A 22,309-nucleotide genomic window follows, 5' to 3' on the forward strand; every position below is an offset into this window, starting at 1 on the left:
TGATTTATTTCCAAACGATGAGTCAGAAAAGATTGCGAACCAGTTTCGCAACGTCCCTCCTTCAAAAAAATAAAACGGCGCTCTCCTCGTCTTCACTTGCTCCCTCCGCTCTGCTTCGCTTCCACTCCTCTGGCCGGTGTACGTGCACACACCGCTCTGCACAAATGCACAGGCGGGTCTTGGCTTGCAACCTCTCGCCACCTCCCCTCCTCCTCCTCCTCCACCCCTCTTCTTCCTCCTTCTCCTCCTCCTCCTCCTCGTTCACCCCCACCCAAAAAAAAAAAAAAAAAAAAAAGAGAGACAACACGTAGAAAAATCAGCTCCTTATCATCAGCTTGAAAACTCTTTTGGCGCCATATTTATGGCGTACTTTCAATTCACTGTTACCGCAAACTGCACTTCCTACTCTGACAAATGCTAGATTACTGCGCCTCGGAGAGGAGAGGACGGGGATTGAACCTTCACCTGACAATTCTCTGTCAGCAGTGATAAGAGGCTCAAAGGGATGAAAATGGACAACAAACTGCTACATCTTTTAAAAATAATCTCAGACATCACTTTATCAGAATATTATTTTCCTGGAAGAAGAAGAAGAAAAAAAAAAAAAATCGATATTTATCAATGGGGAATTTAAATCAGCTCTGAAGTAGTATGACTAATAAACTTGAAAAATGAAGAATTATTTAAGTCCCCCCCTCCCCAAAAAAAAATTAAAAAAAAAAAAGAGAATACATTCACTTCAGTTTTGAGAAATGTCTGCAAATTGAACAAGATTTGATTGATCTTATTCTTGTGTTCTGCACAATCAATATGCCCCCAACACAAACTGGCTTATAAGATATTAAAAACCAAAAACCAGACAAACATGTCAAGTGATTCTAAACAAGTAAATCATCCTGCGCTTTTTTTTTTTTCTTTTCCAACTTTGAGCAAAAAAAAAAATATATGTTGCCAATGAAAGATAAACAACCATCCTGTCATCAAACCTGTTCTTTACATACGTTTCACGCAGCATATTTATAAAATATTCTTAACGCATCTTAATGAGGACGAAACAAAAGGAGAATGTGAATTGTTCTGTAATAATTCAGAGTTCTTACAGATGTTTGTAATTTCGCTTTGAGCAAGAAACTCTTCCGATCTCTTCGGTAACTTCCCTCCCAGTTGCGTCCCGCTTCCTCTAAAACAGCACGAAGTTCAGAGAGAATTATGAAACTTGCTCCGAAGAAAAACCTTCCTGTTGACTCTGTTTTCTGACAATATTGCAGCCAGACGATTCGACGGTCTTTATCTTTGCACGTTTCTCTCCTTGCCGATGAAGGAATGCGAATCGCGCTGCGCGGCTGAAGTCGGAGCAGACTTTTCTGAAAAGTTGCGATGCCTTAAAATGTCCTAAAAAGATGTCTTTATATTTAAAAAAAAAAAAAAAAGGTAAACCAGAAGCGAATAACTCAAACTGTCTGTTGTTTCCTATGACTGACCGCCTCCTTTCGTATAAAGGAGGAATATTATTTTTTTTTAGAATACACACTCATCCGCAGCTTGACGTTTAAACTACTTGTTTTGTTTTTTTTTTCAATTTACCTTGTAATCCTTCCGAGAAGTTTTAAAAGGCGACGCCAAATTGTTCGCCGTCGCCGTTAACTGCTGTCAAAGTAACAGACAGCCGGGGCTTCAGCTTCAAGTGAGGGGCCTGCAGCTGCACTTTACTGTAAGTGATAATATCTCTCCGCCCGTGATTGATTCGCACACAACGATCCGAAGGGAACGGTTGGCAAGTAATTTACCTTCCTTCACATTTTCTCAAAAAATCTATATTTAAAGGGGAAGAGGGTGTTTGATCAATGCGTAATCTACTACCCTCCACTGTCTCTAAATCACTGTCATCAAAGCACGACTGCACTTTCCTGTGCTTTTTTTTTTTTTTTTTATATTCTACAGTCGATAGTTTGCAGAGCCGCAAACAAATCCGTCTTAATTTCAAAAATGTTTCATTTGTGGGTTTTTTTTTTTTAAAAAGTCTGCACCTCTGACGGCCGATCATCCAATTCATCTTTGGCTCATCTTTTGAGTCTAAAATGTCTGGTCAACACATAGTGATGCCGAGCCAGGAGGCACGCGGAAATTAAGGTCATTCGGATGAACAAATGGGACAATTTGACTTTTATCAAACACAGACCTGCAAAGCCGGCGCGCACGCACACACACACACACACACACACACACACACACACACACGCGTAGGCAAGGATGTCATGATGCACAAATGCTCACTCCAGCTGTATCGGATGTCACTCAGAAAGCGGCGAGAGAGGAAGAGGAGAGAGGAAAAGAGGGTGTGACGCTGTTTTGCACAAAGTGAAATGAGGCGGTGAAGGACACAGAGGAGGGATTTCTCTGGCACACATTCAAATGCAACAGCAGCATCCCTCCTTCACATTATACAGGCCGGTAGTGTCCCCTGTGAAAACAGCCTGTGACCCTCTCCGTGGTACTTTTAAAATGCGCACTAATGCAATTTCCTGGCTGAGGAGACGTACAACGCTGTTTATTTAGGAAGCAAAAATCCACGCAGATCTAGGTCAAATGGGAGTTGTAGGGGGGTTTTTTTAATTTTTTTTTTTTTTTTTTTATGTAATCTGCTGGCTGCACCACATGGGTGGGGTTTACAGCTGCACAGCATGTCTTATTGTTATTAATGCATCGTTACAGGTGCTACATGGGGCATGTCATTAAATCATTAACCACATCAGTTTTAAGGAGGTTGATATCAGTAGGTGAGGTGACGTCAGACTAACGGAGGCCTCAGAAAGTTCATCTTAAAGGAAGGTTAAAGGACGTCGCTTCTTATGGTAAGGATTTGTCTTTGAATAAATGACCCTGCTTAGAGAATTTCCATTTTCCTTTTGGTTAAATGTATTGTTTTTATTTTACCAACATGTTGACATCATATCTTTTGGGAACGCAAACTCCAGCAATACATATGAATATTGTTTGATAAAACAGGAATAATCTCCTGCTCCTTACTTTCATGTTTATTCCGTTTTTTTTTCTGTTCTATACTGGCAAAATCAATCCATTAAAGTTCAGGCATTTCATGTTCAGACTCTTAACCATCATCTAATACCATCATGGAGGCATGCGATCAGTCCCACGTTTATTCTGGGTATCTCAGGCTCTGCTCTCTCCCTGTTCTCATCTTACCTCAACGACCGCACTTACCGGGTAACGTGGAGAGGATCTGTGTCTGAACCTTGTCCTCTCGCTACTGGCGTCCCTCAAGGCTCCGTCCTGGGTCCCCTCCTCTTCTCTCTGTACACCAACTCTCTCGGCTCTGTCATTCACTCGCTTGGCTTTTCCTACCACAGCTATGCTGATGACACCCAACTGATCCTCTCTTTTCCCCGATCTGAAACACAGGTAGTCTACACTACCCCGCTCCTCCGCTCCCTTCACTGGTTACCAGTAGCTGCTCGCATCCGTTTCAAAACATTGGTACTTGCGCACCGTGCTTGGATCCAGTCTACATCCAGGACATGGTCCAACCTTACATCCCAGCCCGCTCACTCCGCTCTGCATCTACCAATCAGCTTGTTGCTCCCTCGCTGCGAGCTAAACACTCTACAAAATCACGACTGTTTGCTGTCCTGGCTCCTAGATGGTGGAATGAGCTCCCCAACGACATCAGGACAGCGGAAACTCTGTACATCTTCCGCTGCAAACTAAAAACACACCTCTTCAGACTTTACCTTGAACAGGAGAACTTTAGTAGCGCTTAAAATGGCACTTACTGATGGCACTTTGTAGTTTGGCTTTCTTGAAGAAATTGTATTTTCTTGATTCTTGTTGTTCTGGGTTTTGTACCCTCATGGTTGAAATGCACTTATTGTAAGTCGCTTTGGATAAAAGCGTCAGCTAAATGAAATGTAATGTAATATTCTGTACTACAAGACAACGACCTCGAAGTGGAGCTCAAACAATTAATCAATTAGTACATTGAGCGATTCCGCCAACGATTTTGATGGTCAATCAATTATTTTTGACTCGTCTTTCAGTTACAGAACGGTCAAATTCTCTGATTCTGGCTTCTCTAACGTGAATATTTTCTGGTTCCTTTAGTCCTTCGTGATAACAAACTAGATGTCTCTTAGTTGTGGACAAAACGAGACATTTTAGGCTGCTGCTTGGGAAAACACTGATCGACATTTTTCACCGGTGATAATTTAAAGACCAAGCAGCTCCTGAGAACATTTTAACAGATTAATTGATCATGAAATAATCATTATGTGCAGCCCTCAAATGTATGGGTAAAGTCTTAAAGAACAATATTCAGCAACAGAAAGCACATAAAGTCCTGCACCAGATGGTTTAGACCCCGCAGACTGCGATGGAGTCACCCTGGGACTAGAGACAGAAGCATCCGAGACGGCCTAAATCCACACAAGAACCGTGGAAAGTCCTCAGAGTTGCTTGGCACAACCTCCCTGCTAAGCACCTTGAAGAACTGTGCAGAAGTTTGGTAGGCTTACCATTCTTTTAAAAGGTAAAGGAAGGGGACACCAAGTTTTTTTATTTTTATTTTACTGCTTCCAATTCAATGCGTTATTTTGCATTCTTGCTTTTAGCGCCTAAAACGTGCGAATATGTCGGTGTGTGACGTCACCTACGTACCTGAGCTGTCCGGTAGTGTGGTACCTCGGCCTCAAAACCTCCCTCCGTCCGTTTGTGCTGTCGCTCTGCTCGTCGTCACTGAAGTAGTGTCAATTCATTTTTACAAATCCTGGAGAGTGAAAGAAATGAAGAAATATTGTTATTATTACCTCAAAATATAGCGCAATGTACGGTCAAAACAATAAAAAATAAAAAAAGAATTGATGATAAATAAAGTATGTAGTCGCGGAAGAAGTGTTCTATTTAAGAAACTAAAAAAAAAAATGGCAATTTATATTATCTTCTAACGTTATGGTAGCCAACCGATATCTTTGAGCTGTCTTATGATTGAGCTGTCTTAGCTTGCAGCTAAAAACAGACTAAACTTTTCAAGCTGATGTTATCTTATCACCATTAGCTAAAGCCTATTTTAGTTGGCCATTATAAAGATGAAGGACATTTAACAATACTAGAAGCTAAACTTTTAGCAAGCAATACTCCATAACCACAATCACAACACGGATGTACAGTGGATTTTCTACTGATATTAGTCGCTTAAATATAAATCAGCTTAAGTCATTGCTACAGTTGCATGGAGGGAAATTTGACCATATTTTTGGTGAAAGATTTTTGATTAAAAAAAACAAAAACGTGTTTCATTTGCAAATTACAAATTTATTGTTTAAACTTCTGAAAATTATAGTATAAGCTATGTAGCTTAATTACAGCTTCACCCCCAACTACAGCATAAACTGCTGCTTATTCGTTAATGTAGCAGTTATGACAATGCAAAAGTAGAAAATGCATCTGGGTAACTTGCAATGGGTACGTTTTCTGTCGGTATATTAAGTACAATCTGAAAATAATCCTTTTAGTTCTCTTACTTAAGATGTTGAATGCAGGACTTTTATTTCAGAAATCATTTTACATTGTAGACCTATCGATACTTTTCCCGAAATGAAATACTGCAGTGAGGCAGCCTGCGTTGTAAAAAAAAAGCGTCGTAAGCGCGAGATCTCACACTGTCGTGATGGCTTGTTTTTGTCACCTTTACATTTACACAGATATTTATGGGCAGATAAAGATAGGTAAGAGGACTTTACAACACTTGTATGCTCCTCATACATATTCAACAGCGGCAGTCACAGAGTTGCATTAAAAAAAAAAACACACACACAAAGAGGACCAAAACAAAAATTCTCATTTCTCATATTTAATTGTTTTCATCACCTTGGGACTCTGGCCTCTATTTGGTATGAAGTCGTCCTCTCTGGCTAATTAGTTTCAAACGTTTTGTCTTTTTCTTCTCTCTCTTTTTTCTTTTGTCTTTTTTTTTTTTGTCTTCAACAAAATATGTTGGTGTAAGTTGCTGTTAATATCGCTTATGATCACCAGCCGTCACCACTAACAATAACCACACGCGCGCACACACACACACACACACACGCGCGCACACGCACACGCACACATACCCAGCGTCGGCCAACATTACACTCTTTTTCCATGACATTGGTTGCGTTTGATTTTCATAACCGCACGTCCCAGGAAAATAAGCTCAACATGTGAGATGACAGTATTCCTCAAGCAGCTGTGGGTTGGTGTTACCATGGAGCGTGTGCAGGGACGCGACCGACACGCACCGTACCGTGGCCCCAGTAACGCATCAGCTGCAATTAGGCCAATACACGGGTATGCATTCTGATTTTTTTTTAAACACTGGGTCAGGATTCAGGACCTGAAATAGCTACCAGGCCCTACTGTTCCAGCATCCCTACATGTCAAGAGCACTAGTTTTTAATTAGTCTGGGTCCCAGGGTGACAGACTACATTTATCACTCGGGTCCCAAGCCTAAAATGTTTAAGCGCCCCTCCTTTGTGGGGAGCTAAAGTCAATGCAATGTCAAGTGTAGCCTAATTCTGACAGTCCTGCCCCAAACTACAAAACATTTTCAACAAGTTTCAGAGATGCTCCTGTTGCCTTGGTGATATATGACATAAGGCCATTAGTTATTTTGTTAAAAGTCACATTAAAATGTATGTTATTGATCTGAGAAACAAAGCAATGCAGCTCTTAGCAGGGTTAACCTTCACAATGAGGCAATTATATAATCTGCATCTAAAACTCGAGTCGAGGATTGATATTTCAAAATAAAGCTACACTGATTTTGACACGTTTCCTAACCTTTGTTTAATAGCAAGTCTTCAGAGATTTCGATTTTATTGTTTCATGGCTCATATGGTCCCCTTCAGAGTATCTTCAATGCTTTCAGTTGAAGTTGTAGTCTAGCTGAACTAATTTGGTGCAAATGGAGTCGAGGGAAAACTATTTAGTTGAAGTGATTTGCCAGGAAGTATGATGAGCTCTATACTGATATGTAGAAACGTTTGTATAATTACGTGGTTCAGTTAGAGGAGGTGGCTATCGTTGGAGAAGCTCAATAAAGACACGTTCGCACGCGTGTTCCTTTACTTTTGCGCAGATTGGGGCTAAAATGACATGTGCCCACTCATAAGAAGTCTGGAACTTGAAGTGTTTTTCATCCTGGTGACCGAGTAAACAAACAAAAAAAATAAGAAATCCTATCTTTGCGAAATAGACGTCGTCGTTTTGGGGATATTCGCTGTCAAAACTGCTGCTCGTGTTGGAGAGGAATCGGAGAATATAATGGCCTTCTTATAATTAATTGGCCAACAGAGTGCAGCTTTCGAGGGGTTGACTCTGTACAGCGAGAGTTGAACTTCTCTCCCTGCTCTTCTCTTCAAAAGGTGACGTCCACGGACACCTCGCCGAGGGGGCTAATCCTTTCTCGCTGGCTCTCCCCCAAGACGCAGGCTGAAAGGGCTACCTGTTGTCTGCGTGTTTCCCAATTACAGTTTTCTCCTGAGTAAGCATACATTAGGTGACTCATCAAGAACGGCTGTCTGCCAGAGCTGGCGGGAACAGAGTGTATTATTTCAGCATCAGTGTATATTTCAGGCTGAGAGAGAGAGGGTGGAGGAGGGTGGGGGGGGGGGAGGGGGCATAAACCTAATGGGTTAGTTCACTCAATAAAGCGGTGACTTGTATGACTTGGAAGCGGCCCAAATATAACAAACGCAGGAGAGCTGCTGGTGGTTTTTCTGGGGGAATTTGAGAGGAGGTGAAAGTGGGTGTGCATGTTCTTGTGAGTGTTCTCGTCTTTTCTGGGACTGACTCGTGAGGAAAGAAAACAGAGAGGGAGATATGTCTGAGGCGAGAACATTTCAGAGACCACACAGGAACTAGTTTAGAGCTGCTATTCAGAGTCAAAGTTAGGATCTACAAGTTGAGAATTTACAGTGAAATAAACGTGCATTCATGTGCATACGCGCACGTGCTAAAAAAAAAAAAAAAAAAAAAAAAAAAAAGTATTGCTCGGTGCACAAAAGATTGCGCGCATCTGTGTGCATAAATTCAAGTCTACAGAGGGAACGCCGAGACAGCATCATGTTCCTTGTGTTCACAGAGTGCCTTCATGCCTCCCTGTTCTGTCGTGCTGCTTGGCGAAACACTCCATTCAGAGCGCCGGGAGACCGCAGCCTGTCGACAACAAGTTTTGCAACCACTTATAGTAAACTGACACTGCGTGGAAATAGAATTACAATGTTCAGACCTCCATGGAAAACAGAATGAAGATAAAACATCTGCAGGATGTTCAAGAGGCAACGCGGGAGAAAGTCAAAAAAGTAATTCTTCGACTTTCAGAAATTAAAGCCAGCAGAAAGACTCCAGGCTGCAGTCTGACTCATTCATCAAAATGTTTTATGTTATTATTTTTGGTTGCTCAGATATTATAATCAGATTTCTATTTATTTTTTTTAAAGATTGAGAAACCCAATAAAACTGAAATTATATATTTTGTGTGAGAGGAATGAGAGTTAAAAAACATGAACATAAAAAAAATATATTAAATTCTGGCCAGCAGCTGGATGATTTGCTGAAGTTAACTGAGCCGGGACGTAAGAAACTCCAATTCATACCAGTGAAAGAACTTCACAAGAGCAGTGTGGAGTTCAGTGACCAGTGTTCACGACACTACAAGTGGAGGATGAGTAGATCTCCGAAAAGCAAGACGGTTCTTTTACAGCCCTCATCACTGTTTTCAATCTTCATCCAACCTGTTGCATTAAAAAAAAAAAAAAATCCTCCTGCTCCTCCTCCTCAACCTGCCCAGACATTCTTTTTCATCTTCGCATATCTGACTGCTGCGTCTCCGTCTTTCCTTTACAACAGCTGTGACGTTGAGGTGTGGACATAACTCTGTCTGTCCCCTCTCGCTGCATGTTGGCTTGCCTTCCTCTGGAATCCCTCTGCATGTCAATGATTTCAAGTCAAAACAAGCCCCGAGATCCTCCACTGTGTGTGCCGAGCTGGAAGGGAAGGAGGATCTTGCCGTGCACATATCTGTGTAGACAGAGCCTGCATGAGTGTGTGTTTGTGCATATCTGTGAGCCTGAATGACTGCCCGTAAGCCTCTTTACATACACTGGAGGTTAAAAGGCCGGTGTTTCTCTCTGATCATTCTTGGCAGGCTGGTCAAGTACGGAGAGAGATAGATTTCAATCGAGCAAGAAGAAGCAGGCAGAAGCATGAAAGCACTGTGTGTGTGTGTGTGTGTGTGTGTGTGTGTGTGTGTGTGTGTGTGTGTGTGTGTGTGTGTGTGTATGTGTGTGTGTGTGTGTGTGTGCCACACTACCTGCTCTGTGAAGTTGACATCATCTGGCAGAGCAAGAAACACAGAAAGACGGAGCTTGAAGGGGAGGAAGAAGCCCGAGAAGCCTCCAGATGTGGCGGCCCACCCGCAGGATCCACGTCTCTGACGCGGCTCGCTGGCAGCCGTTGAAAGGCGCCGACGGGCCTCTCCTTCATTTTGAACAATATTACATCTTGGCCTTCTTCGCGGCAAAACATGTCAACAGGAAAAGAACAGGTGTAATTAACATTAACGATGGCTACATTTCATTTCGGTGCATCAGTGTCGGAGTTTATTTACACTTTCATGAGTGTTATTGTTAAAAAAAAAAAAAAAAATCATCTTACCTGCTTCGATAAGTCAAAAAGTCTGCTGTGAAAAAGGCAATCCCACCACATAAACAAATTATTTTAAGCAGATGCTACTGCCCCAACATTATCTGAATATTCTTTATGAAACCTCAATAAATCATAATTTATTGGTTGTTTTTTTTTTGTTATTCTTTGTTATTGTTTATTTAACAAGGACAATGTAGGCTACATTACATTTGTCGCACCAGATTTAGCAAAAGCTCCTTTTAGTCTGACAGTAGTTGTCATTAGTCACTAGTTGTGATAATAATTAATCATAATAAGTTAATTAGCATCTCTTGAAACGCAGTTATGAAGTGTTTATCTGGACAGCAAAGCTGATAACATATCAAATTTAAGATTTCCATAAAAAACGTGTAAAAATGTTTATTTTCCTTTTTGATCTGCATGTTTATGGCAAATTAGGTTAAAGTCAAGGCTTTAGCTGCCATCTTGATTGAATAACATAATACAAATTATGATATGAAAGCATAAATCACGTTTTTGTTTTTTTGGCTGCAAAAAAACTAATCATACAACAGAGACTCAGAGGTGAAGAAGGTTTGACGCTCCTACTTCCCAATCTTTTGCAAATAAACTCAACTTTAACACGACGTTGCACATCTCGGCGACCGCCGCTGTGTGGCGCTGTCTACAGCCACGACTCACACCGGAGGACCGGAAGTTGCCTTTTTTTTTTTTTTTTGACTCTACCTACCATCCGTAGAGAAAAGCAAGATGTCAGCCATGGACGTGCAAGATTTTATTCAACAAAACCGAGCTGTGGCCGACCAGGTGGAGACGTACCGAGGTTACTGGGAGAGCGAAAAGCACTGGGAGCCGAGGAGGGAGTTCATCCTGCGGAACATGAACGACTTCGACGGCGAGCAGCTGGACCAGCTGCTCTCGCTGTCCATGGTCTGGGCTAACAACGTCTTCCTCGGCTGCCGGTACGTAATTAACGGTTTAAGTTTAATACGATTTAACCTAACGAAGCAAATTCAAGCCTTTTGTCTCCTGCGAGTTCATTTTGTTTGATGTTAAAAGGTCGTAATCGGGCAAGTCCGGTTTTGTTTGGCTCACCGAAGTGCGAAGTCTTCTTCGTTTTTTTGTCGTTCAGCTGCGTGTTGTGCTCACTGCTGCCCCCTGCCGCTTTTAAAGCGGCACAACGGGCACCGAAGTTTTTAAAGTCAGCCTTAAAACTTTATATATATATATATATATATGTATATATATATAGCCCTCTTCTTTAAAATATATTTTAAACTCGTACTTGCTTCATATTAACTACTAGATAAACAATTTGACGACATTTGAGAGCGCGTTTCATTTCCAGTAAGCAACAAGCGTCTTGTTTAGAAATAATATGAAACCACAGTTTTAATGAATTAAAAGTTTTGTCGTCGCGCATGTTTTCACTCACGGCAGGTACAGCACGGAGCTCCTGGAAAAAGTGAAGGAAATGGCTGAAGGCATCGTGGTGGAGGACGCGCCGGTCTTCAAAACAAGAGACGAGATTGTTAAGCAGCAGGTATGTCGGTGGACACACACGGAGACACGCGGAGACACAGATATATTGACCGAGACATTTCATCGTGTATGCACTGTGTTTTATCGCAGACTCGATGACTGGATCGATCAACTTGGACCGACACTGCCTGGAACTCAGCTGTTGTGCACATTCACGACGTGCTTCTATCGAGTCTGACCAAATTTTTATGATGGATTTATAAAATCCCAACTTTTTTTTTTAATGAAATGCTGAAAGACAGGCTTCGTCAAATTCTTAGCCTCTAAGACGAAGCAGAGACTCTTTTTTTTTTTTGACAGTGTGTGCGAGCTTTACTGCTCATCTATTTCTGACAATGATCGTTTTACATTCTTTAAGTGTACTCGTGTTTTTTAGGAATGTTTTTTTGTTGTTTTTTTGTATTAAATTCAGATGAAAGACGACACGTGATCTTGTATTTTCTTCTCCTGGGATTGCGCAGTTTTCAAGTAAAGATCGGATCATAATTTGCTTCTTTTTCTTTGCGTATGAATTTGAATGTTGTTAATGATTGAATAAAACAGGAACAAAACATACTGGATTTTTACATTTGAATTAAGGCTGTATTGATATTTGAACACTCAGCCGACAGGAATTAGGAAGTTGAACCATCGCCATGGTGATGGCGACACGACAACAGACAAAACATTTCATAAGAGATGGTGTCATCAAATTACGTAAAGATCTGAACAAAGACAACAGGCTGAACATGTCCTCTTAATTATTCAGTTTCACCCCGCACGGCAAACTATATTTGGAACAAATTGATGGCGCTGTTGAGGTAATGAAGTTTGATCAAAGAAAAACATCTCCCGATGGGGTCAACGGAAAAAAGAAATGACGTTTTGGGAGCGATTCATTTACAGAAAACGAGTGTCAAAGTCTGAAAAATGTGTTTTATTATGTTTATACAGCATATTGTTATAAGTATACATTTGTATGTTTAATTCACAAAATTTTATAACGTATCCCTTCTGCTTATTGGGTGAAATAAGTCACGAGCCACGACATGACCTTTTACTGCCTAAGAAAAGGGGAGTCGTGTCTCATCACGACTGTCTTCCATGGAGTATTTAGCTGGATTTGGGCAAGAGATAAATCATGAATTTATGCTCATGTGGTATTTTAATTGGGTATCAAGATCAAATTAAAAAAAAAAAAAAAAAAAAAAAAAGACAGACGCAGGCATGAAAACAACTTGAGCCTTTAGGAAAACAGCTGATGTCACACTGTTGTAACAGGGTTCTCTCCGTCGGTCCTCTTATTAACAGCCCTCATTTAGAGCAGAAACGAACCGCGCCGCTTTTATCCTCCTTATTTCCTAATCTACATGTCAGCTGTGTCATTTTAGGAAAAAAAAAAAAAAAAAAAAAAAGGATCAAAAGCAAACAACACTTCATTCGGGCTGACGCGCGTCACGGGCGACAAAAGTCATTTGCTTTCTGCGGCGAGGGAAATTTAAAAAAAAAAAGAAAAACGTGTGGGAGCAAGAGAAGAGGGCAGTTCAATAAAAAAATAAAAAAAATAAATGTTTAATGCAACCCCAGCGTTCACCCTCTTATTTTATTTATTAGATTCGGTTTATGATTGAAAATGAGCAGGATGGACTTTTTTAAAAAAAAAAAGCGATGTCAAAAAGCATCCAGCCTGTTTCGTCATTATTCTGCCAATTCTGGCCGTTTTTTTTTTTTTGTTGGTTTTTTTTTCCAACACGAAGAGAGATTCTTCCTTAACCGCTCGTTGTTGAATTCCTGAGCTCAGAGGCTCTACGTACAATTTCGATAATACTCGACAAAAGAATAACAGCATGAGAGAAAGGATGACAGCCGGAAGGCTGCGGATGCACGGTCCCCCTCCCCTTCCTCCCCTTCCTCCCCTTCCCTCCCCTCCCGGTGTTAAATGTTCACTCTCTCATAACCCTCTCCAACATTATCTTCTAGCTCAGGCCCAGAAATGATTAAAATTAAAAAAAAAAAAAGCTCGGCGACGGCGAGCCAGGGAGTCATGATTCATCAGTGCAAAGGGAGACTTGGCACTACTGAAGCCGGTGACGTCTGTGAGCCCGAACCTACAGCGTCGCTTAAAATAAACAAGCGAGACGCCGGAACAGACCGGAGATTGTTCTTTTATCAGCTGAATCTCAAAAGAATTATGATGCTACCGACTCTGAAAAAGGCATTTTTCTGGGATTTTTCTGGGATTTTTCTTCTTTTTTTTCCCCCCCCTCCCTCCGCGACTTTCAAAATATACTCATTTGGTCATCAATGTGCCCCTTTCCAAAACAGCCAAGTTGTGTGCACACCAGCAGACAATACAGAAAAAAATAAAATAAAAAAAAAAATAAAAAAAAAAAAAAAAGGAAGAAAATCTCCAAAGAAAAAAATAAAAAATAATTTAAAAAAAAACCAAGTCTGTAAAACGCAAACACTAACAGCATCAGTCCAACCAAACAACGAAGATATATTACAAATTCTGTTAGCAATAACTTATTTCACATCATGCAATAAAAAAAAAAAAATAAAATAAAAAAGTAAAATTAAGGACAAGAAACACAACTATAAAGATTGATTTCCCTCTCTCTCATTTTCCTAAAATATATTGGCAAGCAAGTTAATGTCCATTCTGGTTTGGTTGTTTCTCTTATTTTCAGGGTGGCACTTGAGTTCATCTGATATAGTTGCTGTTTTTTTTTTGTTGTTTTTTTTTTCTCGATGGAGGTAAAACTGAGAGGCTTGAAGTACTGGGATGATGAAGAGAGGGCGATGGAGAGAAGAGCGAGCGAGCGTAGAGGAGCTCAGACGTCCACCCAGCTCTGCTCCACGATGGCCGTCACCCTCTTTTCGTACTCCCTCTTGTTTTCTTGATACAGCTGTGCCGCCTGGCTGTTGGCCGGGCTGTTGGGGTTTGGCTCGTCCAGCAACGACTGCGGAGAAAAGAAAAGAAAAGAAAAGAAAAGAACAATGACGGGAATGTTTACGTGATCGGCGTCGACTAACCAGAGGAGATTCTCTGAACTGGGTGGAGCGCGTGCACCGTGAATTTGTCCCCCCCCCCCCCCCCCCCGTGCGCTCTTTGCTAAAGGCTCCGGTCCGTGGTGAAAAAAAAAAAAAAAAAAAAAAAAAAAACTCGCGCACGCCACGGCTCACAAAACTCGGGCGCTGCTTTTGATCCGGCGACGGTACTTTGAATACGTTCTCGCCAAGGTTACAGCTTCCTCCCTGCTGCGCGCCGCCGGCACGACGCGGAAGCCGCCTCTGAGCCGTCTGATTACCCCCCCCCTCCCTCCCCACCTCCCTCCCTCCCCGCTACCCCCCGCGGTGTTTCAAGCGAAATTCACGAGGGCTATTCAGATCCGACAATGCCCCGGCGTATTTCAAATCAGGCTGCATTCACGGCGAGACGGAAGCAAAAAAAAAAAAAGGCAGTCAAACCAAACCAACCTGGATGGAGGTGAGTATGGACGACACGTCGTACGTGGGGCTCCAGCGGTTCTGAAGGATGTCTAAACATATACTGCCATCTGCGTAAACTGGGGAACAAAAAAAACAAAACAAAAATGAAGCAGAAATTAACATCACGTTATCATCAACTTCAAGTATTTATGTCGACGTGATCGACTCCTCTTCTCAACGCCGAAAGCACGAGATACAGGACGGGCGCGCGTCAATCAACGGATCAGCGACGTCGGTTTAAATCAGCGGCATGGCGCACTTCAAACTACGCAGATTCTGCAGAACTGCGGAGCACATAAAAAATTTTAAAATTTTTTAAAAAAAAAAGCAAATAAATCAGCTCGAGAGAACTTCCGATTTCAAAACGGCACGACTCAAACACGGCACTTCTTTTCTGGTCGCGAACTCACTCGGACGCAAACAAAAAGAAGCAACTTCATCTGGCGGCTTTTAACAGACGAAATGAATTTGGATTATGGACCGGCGGAGGAGACGACCGGGAGGGAACGGCTCCGGTTGAGAAGCAGAGGAGGAACCTGAAGCTTCGAGATAATGGCGGGACACATTGTGCAAAAAAAAAAAAAAAAAAAAGGACAGCATGTAATGTCCAAACATTTTGTATATTCAGTTTATACACGCGTATTGCAGATGTTTTGCAGGTGTTTACTTCTCTTTCCCAACACGGGGGGTGGGGGGGTGGGTGGGGTGGGGGGGTGGTTCGTCTCGGTGAATAAAAGGGTGTTCACACCAAGTAGCTGCTTACCATTCGGGTGAAACATTCTGGAGACGAAGCGAACTGTGGGAGGCTTGTTCGGGTACTCCTCTGAAAACTCTATCAGAAGCTTAAATGTTCCTGCGGAGATAAAAAAAAAAAAAAAAAAAAAAAGGGGGGAGAGGGAAGAGGGGGATGGGGTGGGGAGGAGGGGGAGGGGACGAATGAACACCAGTAATTTCGCAAGGAGAATACAGATGTGACGGATGGAGGTGGTCGGAGAACGGTCGGAGTAACATTTAGGTTGCGAGAAACGTCGCCAGGCTCAGACGACAAACGAGAAAATAGTCCTTCGCCGAGGCAGACGTGTCGATGCTGCGGGCGGGAAGCCGGATTAAAAAAATAATAATAATTTAAAAATAAATAAATAAATAAATAAAAGGAGGGAGGGGACTATAACGAGACAAAACAACAAACCTCGAGTCAGCACTTCTCGTGCCTGACCCAAGTCATAAATACGGCGGGAAAAATAAATTAAAATGTGCACGAGACATTAAAAAAAAAAAAAAAAAAAAAAAAAAAAGGGATTTATGTGCACGTTAGCTGCACTGTACGAATCACACAGAAGAACAGCAAACATGTTGCCAAGGGAACAAAGATAAGTCATGTTCGGCTACTAAATATATAGATATATACTGTACTGTATATACTGTGCATTTTATATTTTATATTTATATTTTTTTACTGCTATTTTATTGCTTTTCTATTGTTCTATTATTATCTTATCGCTTCCTGTATGCTGCTGTAGCGAAAAAAAATGTCCCCTCGGGGATTAATAAAGTAACCACCTAACCTAACCTAACTTCCTGGTAGTGATATTCAAAAGAGGTGACGGAAACATGATTCTCAGACAGATACAGATCACACAAGAGCAAAACTTGATATATTTCGTATATTAGATAAAAAGAAATTAATTTTTTTTTTAAAAAAAACCAGAAACTGGCCATGTCTTTACCTTCTCTTTATTTTGTGACAAACATTTGAGTCAGTGCCATAAAGCCGTTATTAACGTAGGTGTAAGTGGACACGCAGCTTTGATTTCAGGGCATTCAAATCCAAACTCGGTGAAAACGGAGTCGTCGTCTATTAGAAGTCGTAGTTTATTCGGGGATACGTTGCCTTTGCCGCGACGCAATATATTCGGAGCACGCTGTACTTGAATACCGTCCCAAGGAGCGCAAAGGGCCCCCCCCCCCCCCCCCCCCCACCTCATCCATCTGAACGGAGCCGGCCTGTCGATGGAAAGAGTCTGGATACGATCACCCCGAGGCCTTGAATTGAGAAATGACTTCAGCCTTTTTGAAAAAAAAAACAAAAAAAACACACCTACAGATATTCTCTTAGTTATGATATCGCTGAAGTAGTTTTGTGAAAGTCTTTGATTTTTAACGCGCGGAAGTTTGAGCTGTTCGACGGGGGTTATTTCTGACTTTTGGCTTCCAACAGTTTGGACAACGCGCACAGCGGGCGGTTTATATAAAAAAAAAAAAAAAAGGACTGAACCTACGACCCCACGAACAAAACGGACGAACGTCAGCCTGCACGTTATCGGAAATGACATATTTAAACTTACCATCTTCGAATGGTGTCCCCACAGGCCTGCAGAGGGCAGAGAGAGAGAGATAGAAATCAAATTACTCCCCACTTCCAGGAAACCCCCTCTCGGACCAGTCCTTGTGCAGAGTCTACCCACTACAGTATCCTTCAAGGACTACAAGCTCCACACAAGACACCGGAGGCTTTATTTACTCAGCTCTTCACATTCGTTCGGTCGGTGTTAAAGGGGCCAATTAAAACGGCCGCCTTCGCGTTTTTACATTCCTGGCAGCTTCCCATTCAAATTAGGTGAGGAGCTGCTGTCGAGTACATTTCCCACAAACACGCGGGCGCTCCTCCGGTTTGCTGTTTTGCCTCTTTACGGCCTCGTTTTCGGGTTCTTTCGGCGAACCCGTTCGCTTTCGGCGTTTCATTGATTCTCGCTCCGACTTGAATTTCAAGCCGGTGTTGTTTTTTTTCAGTGTCATAAAAGCACGTCGCTTCTTTGCGTTTGCGCGATTCGTTCTCTTTCCGTTCTGCACTTCAAATCGCGCACCAACAGAGAGGCCGTGTAAAAAAAAAAAAAAAAGCGAGTCCGACGGTTCGGTCTCCGTGCGAACTCCCCCCGTCCCGACACCTCGCTCCGGCCGGTTCTTCCATCAAACGCCCGCTGGGGACTCTACATGCCGATTTCCCAGACTGCTCCGTGCAACAATCAGGGCTATAATCAAACTTTTTTTTCCTTTTTCTTTTCTTTTTTTTGTTAAAGGGAGGGGATGTGGAGAATGAGAATCCGACGGGGCGGGCGGGCCGCGGAGTCCGTTAATCCCAATCCCCGTGGAACGGTAAACACAGCGGGGCGCAGTTGGATTTAGAGCATGACTCACCCAAAAATAACAGCGTTCCAAAGCATGATGTTGTTCTCCGACGGTGCGCCGCTCACACCGGTAGGAGGATCTTCTTGAAGTCTGAAGACAGAGAGACAGAGACAGGGAGAGACAGAGACAGAGACAGAGAGAAACGGCAAGAGAGGCACAGAGGAGAGGGCAGCGAGGACAAAAAGAAAAAAAAAAAAAAGAGACGGGAAGAGATTAAAAATGAAATGATAACGCAAAACGACGGGTGCGTAGAAAAGGAGGGAGAAGCCAGAGGGAGAGACACCGAGAGACAAGGGTGAGTGAGCGCGAGAGGATTTTAAATTAACACCTTTGACTGCAGGATAATTATCAGTCAAAACACAAAACTGCCGGTATCAACGTGTGACTGCCAGCGGACGGCCGGGCTCGCAGGCTCGACTGCACACCGCCCGTCCCGTCCCGTCCCGCCCCGTCCCGCCACGCGTCCGTCAACGTAAGCTACACCCCGAACGCTCGTCTGAAGCCACTACGGTTCTGCGACTGTACCCCCCCCCACCCCCCCACCCCACCCCCGAGCGTCAGAGCGCCGGCGGTGTTGACGCCGAGCACTTTAACGACCGAGTCGACCTTGACCGGAAACGACTCCGCTGATGTTGTTACGATCTGGGATAAACCGCAGACAGACAAAAGGAAGGAGAGGCACCACCCCCACCCCCACCACCACCCCCCCCCCCCGATGCGCTTCCATCAATGCACGTTTGTTTCGCAGATCTAGACGACACGCCGACGACCAGAACGGAGTTCCTGTCGGCGCTGGACACTCAGTATTTTTGTTTAAAATAAATAAATAAATTGATTGATTGATTGAGGAATTGATGTTTGCTGCATCGAGTGTGTTTGGAATAAAGAAAAGAACGAGGCAGCAACAGAGAGAGAGAGAGAGAGAGGACGATAGTGTCACATCGAGAGCCGCCGTTTTACCGACAGAAAAATGAATAAAAGGACTGTGAGTGATTGTGGCAGGTTGCAAACGCAGACACGGTTGTTTCACTCGAGTGAGATTAGATGCTTAAAAGTCGGCCTCCGAGTTCATTATCAATCCATTTTCTTTTGTTCTTTTTCTTCAAATGATCAATAATAATCAAATAGTGAAAATGGCAGATTTAGTTAGTCCAAAACAGACGCGCAAAATGTTGTTATGCAAACAGAAAAGCTGCAAGATCTGCATGAGCTCAGTGCATTTCTGGCCCTTTTGCAGGATAAATAGAATCCAACTTAAAAAAAAAATCAATGATTGAACATCTGAAGGATTTTTGTTTTTGTTTTTCAGAAGGCATGTAAGAGTAAGACCACAAAGACATCATTATGGGTTCTCCATATTTTTGATGTGTGTTTTGGCTTTATGTTTTTGCGCATTTTACAGGCCGAGGTATTCGTCTGACAAGCCAACGTAATCATGGATGGGAGTGATCGTAGGTGAAAGTAATCATTAGTTGCGGTTCAAGAAAGAAAACTGCCCCGAGCTGTTTGAAGCTCTGCCAGGTGAATAAAGGCCACGGCAACAATTGCCTAGCAACAAAGGCGTCAACGAATCAAAACAGGTGTCGCAGTCAGGTCAACAGGTTAAGTCGAGTTTCTGGCAGCAGTCTCGAGCTTATCAGAGTATTGATCAGGGTCTGAAACAAGTGTCTGATGGATAGGAACCCACACAACAACAAAAACAAACAAACAAACTAAAAAAAAAAAAAACTGCGTGGTGGTTATTTTCAGATCGACTGTCAGAAAATGAATTGGCAACCGTTTGGATATTTGATTAATTACGCAGGCTATTCATTATGAAAAGAACACCGATCATTTTATAGTTGCAGCTTCTCTGGTTGTTTTTCGTTTGTAAACTGAAAGTCGTTGGTATTTTGATTGTTGGTCGGACAAAATGAGACATCTGAAGACATCAACTTGGACTCGAGGCGACTCAGATCTTCATTCTTTCTTGCCATGTACCAGAATAAACAACTAACTATTGAGAAATCAGCCAACACCTTACAAGTATCCTCATACATATCGTGAAAATAGTTGAGCTGTAGCCCTAGTATAATTTCTGTTAGTACATGTAATGCCAATAAACTTTTAACGGTGTCAAAATAGCATTAAGATCGGAAAAAAGGTCGCACTAATTAGACTAGTTTACTAACTCTCACCAAAACTCTAAAGAGCACTAAGACTGTGTGAAACTGAAGGTATGCTGGCTTTGGTTTCAGAAAGCATATTGCGTCTAAAAATACATTTTAAGAAGAAACGAAAGTCACGCTTTACTGACTAGAATCTGGAAAAATTCTTTACCAAAAAAGGACCATAAGCTTTTGAACCGTTTCACTTCACGGAGCTAAAAAACAAAACCCATATTTAGGCAGCATTTCAACACCAAAGTGTCATTTCACATCCAAGTTACCGAACCAAAACGTCACACAACAGCGCGGCGGTCCAAATAATTCAACAGCTCAGGTCTCAAGAAACGCGTCGTGCAAATAATTTGACTTGTAGATCAAAACAATTGGGAGGTTAAGCAATATCATGCAAGAGTGCGTTCAATCAGCCGGCCGCGGTGTGGAGACCGATTCAGGCATCTGCAATTGTGTTTTCGTTGCCTCGGTGTCACAGTTTACCACCTGGGGACCTGCACAGCGGAGTAGAGTTACAGTGACACCTTATCCGCCCCGCTTCCACGGCTGTTCTTAGTAGAATAGCTTAGCATCTTTTTTTTTTTTTTACCCCCCCCCCCCACACACACACACACTGACAGGCGTGTGTGAATAACACACACTCGTGAGCGCACACACACACACACACATACTGTGGGATGCCATATGGAGCACGGCAACAGATTTGGGAGGTGTGTGGGGAGGTGGGGGGTAGCAGGTATTACAAGCAGGTCCTTGGCAGGTGTGATTCTCCCAGGAAGCCAGAACATATTGTTTTTGTCTTCACAGCACCAGTTTGATCATTTAAGAGAAGGAGGATACGCCGATCATGTATCCACACAACAACAACAACAATAACAACAAAAAGGCACGCGGAAGAGGTGGCAGGAACGTGTTCAGCTACGGTAGAGACGGTGGGCACCCCCCCCCCCCCACCCCCCTGACCACAAAGCCCGAGTTGTGCAACACCTGCAAGCCACGTTGCAGCAAAGGGGAATTTGACCAAAAACAGTACCTGGTTGTTTTTAACAGCCCCATTTAAAAAAAAAAAAACAACCCACAGCTCGCAGCCTGCACGTAATAATTCAGATAAATAAATCCACTCACCTCCAGCTCCTCATCAGGAGGCAGGAGGAGGAGGAGGAGGGGGGGGGGCAGTTAAACCAAAAGACGAATTGTTTTCTGAATTGCTCACAAGCGTTTAATCCCGCAAGGTGTCTCCCACCTCAGTTAAACCTCCACTAGCTGAAATCGTACCCCAAAAACATAACAAACTTGGCCAGAAAAACAAAAACACACAACAACAACAACAACAACAACAAAAACCCAACTATCGTTGTTCCCTGGGTACAAAACTAAAACTACCATCTCTGAATATCGGGGGGGGGGGGGGGGGAAAATACCATTCAAACAATCCCTTAGTGTTTATGTCAACCCGTGAGATACCGTGCGTCGACACAAACCGCCTAAATGAACACGTTTATTTCACAATAACTCCCGTCTGGCTTTATAAACAGTATTGTTTGGACCAGCGGCTAAACGCTAAGCTAAGCTAAAGCTAAACGCTATAGCTCCGGACACAAACAGCAGAGATGGCCGTAAGCAGCCTACCTTTTAAAATCTCTCATAAGCCGTCGCCTTGCCGGGGTCGACATTATTGAAAATGTGGGGTTTTTTTAAAAAAAAAAAAAGAAAAAAGAAACTAAACCGGGACCATAAACTGAACGCTGTCCGAAACCAAATCCGGCGTTTCTTCCGCTCGCAGCTCTTCTTCTTCTTCTTCTTCTTCTTCTTCTTTCTTTTTCTTCTTCTTCTTCTTCTTCTTCTCCCAAAACAACTGGCTCGCTATTTATTGTGACGTCGCTATTTATTGTGACGTCGTCGGTGTCTCGCGGAGGTACAGCCCCGCTCGTATCAGGAAGCAGGTAAAAAAAACAACAACAACTATATTTTCGATTGGTAATGACGTGCGAAATACATCAAACATCTCAGAGTATATTGGAGAACTAATATATATATATATATATTTATTTTATTTTTTTAAGAAATATTGCATTGTTATAATGTTCTCTTTTAAAGAGTTTCTATTTCCTCACTGCATTTTTTTTTTCTCTTTTTAATATCATGCAGCTATTATTGACGCAAACATCCTCTCTAAGTCTCCACATATGAAGAGTGAATTTTTGCATTTTTTTTTTCTGTGGTTCATGGGCAGATTTTGAGACAAACGTCC

General features: G+C 42.5%; 2 protein-coding genes across 2 annotated transcripts; one reads left to right on the top strand and one right to left on the bottom strand.

The window, feature by feature from the left end:
* The first annotated feature begins 10,432 nt into the window (after positions 1 to 10,432).
* Positions 10,433 to 11,665, top strand: cdkn2aipnl (CDKN2A interacting protein N-terminal like). The gene is made up of 3 exons (XM_069174870.1): positions 10,433 to 10,662; positions 11,141 to 11,243; positions 11,333 to 11,665. Exons 1-3 carry the CDS (start codon positions 10,451 to 10,453, stop codon positions 11,339 to 11,341), a joined length of 324 nt encoding a protein of 107 aa, XP_069030971.1. The 5' UTR covers positions 10,433 to 10,450; the 3' UTR covers positions 11,342 to 11,665.
* A 1,476-nt stretch (positions 11,666 to 13,141) lies between these two features.
* Positions 13,142 to 21,934, bottom strand: ube2b (ubiquitin-conjugating enzyme E2B (RAD6 homolog)). The gene is made up of 6 exons (XM_069174869.1): positions 21,688 to 21,934; positions 17,909 to 17,989; positions 17,059 to 17,084; positions 15,477 to 15,566; positions 14,702 to 14,790; positions 13,142 to 14,184 (listed from the first exon to the last, which is right to left on the bottom strand). Exons 1-6 carry the CDS (start codon positions 21,729 to 21,731, stop codon positions 14,056 to 14,058), a joined length of 459 nt encoding a protein of 152 aa, XP_069030970.1. The 5' UTR covers positions 21,732 to 21,934; the 3' UTR covers positions 13,142 to 14,055.
* Positions 21,935 to 22,309: the final 375 nt, after the last annotated feature.

The sequence above is a fragment of the Embiotoca jacksoni genome, unplaced genomic scaffold, assembly GCF_022577435.1.
Source record: "Embiotoca jacksoni isolate LCO1_2020_lvr unplaced genomic scaffold, fEmbJac1.0.p SCAF_62, whole genome shotgun sequence".
Lineage (NCBI taxonomy): Eukaryota > Metazoa > Chordata > Actinopteri > Embiotocidae > Embiotoca > Embiotoca jacksoni.

Coding starts and splice junctions, on each gene's coding strand:
- cdkn2aipnl (XM_069174870.1), top strand. CDS start 10,451: ATGTCAGCCATGGACGTGCAAGATTTTATTCAACAAAACCGAGCTGTG. Junction 10,663..11,140: donor AACGTCTTCCTCGGCTGCCG/GTACGTAATTAA, acceptor CACTCACGGCAG/GTACAGCACGGAGCTCCTGG.
- ube2b (XM_069174869.1), bottom strand. CDS start 21,731: ATGTCGACCCCGGCAAGGCGACGGCTTATGAGAGATTTTAAAAG. Junction 17,085..17,908: donor TGGAACGCTGTTATTTTTGG/GTGAGTCATGCT, acceptor TGCCCTCTGCAG/GCCTGTGGGGACACCATTCG. Junction 14,185..14,701: donor CCATACTCACCTCCATCCAG/GTTGGTTTGGTT, acceptor TTTTCTCCGCAG/TCGTTGCTGGACGAGCCAAA.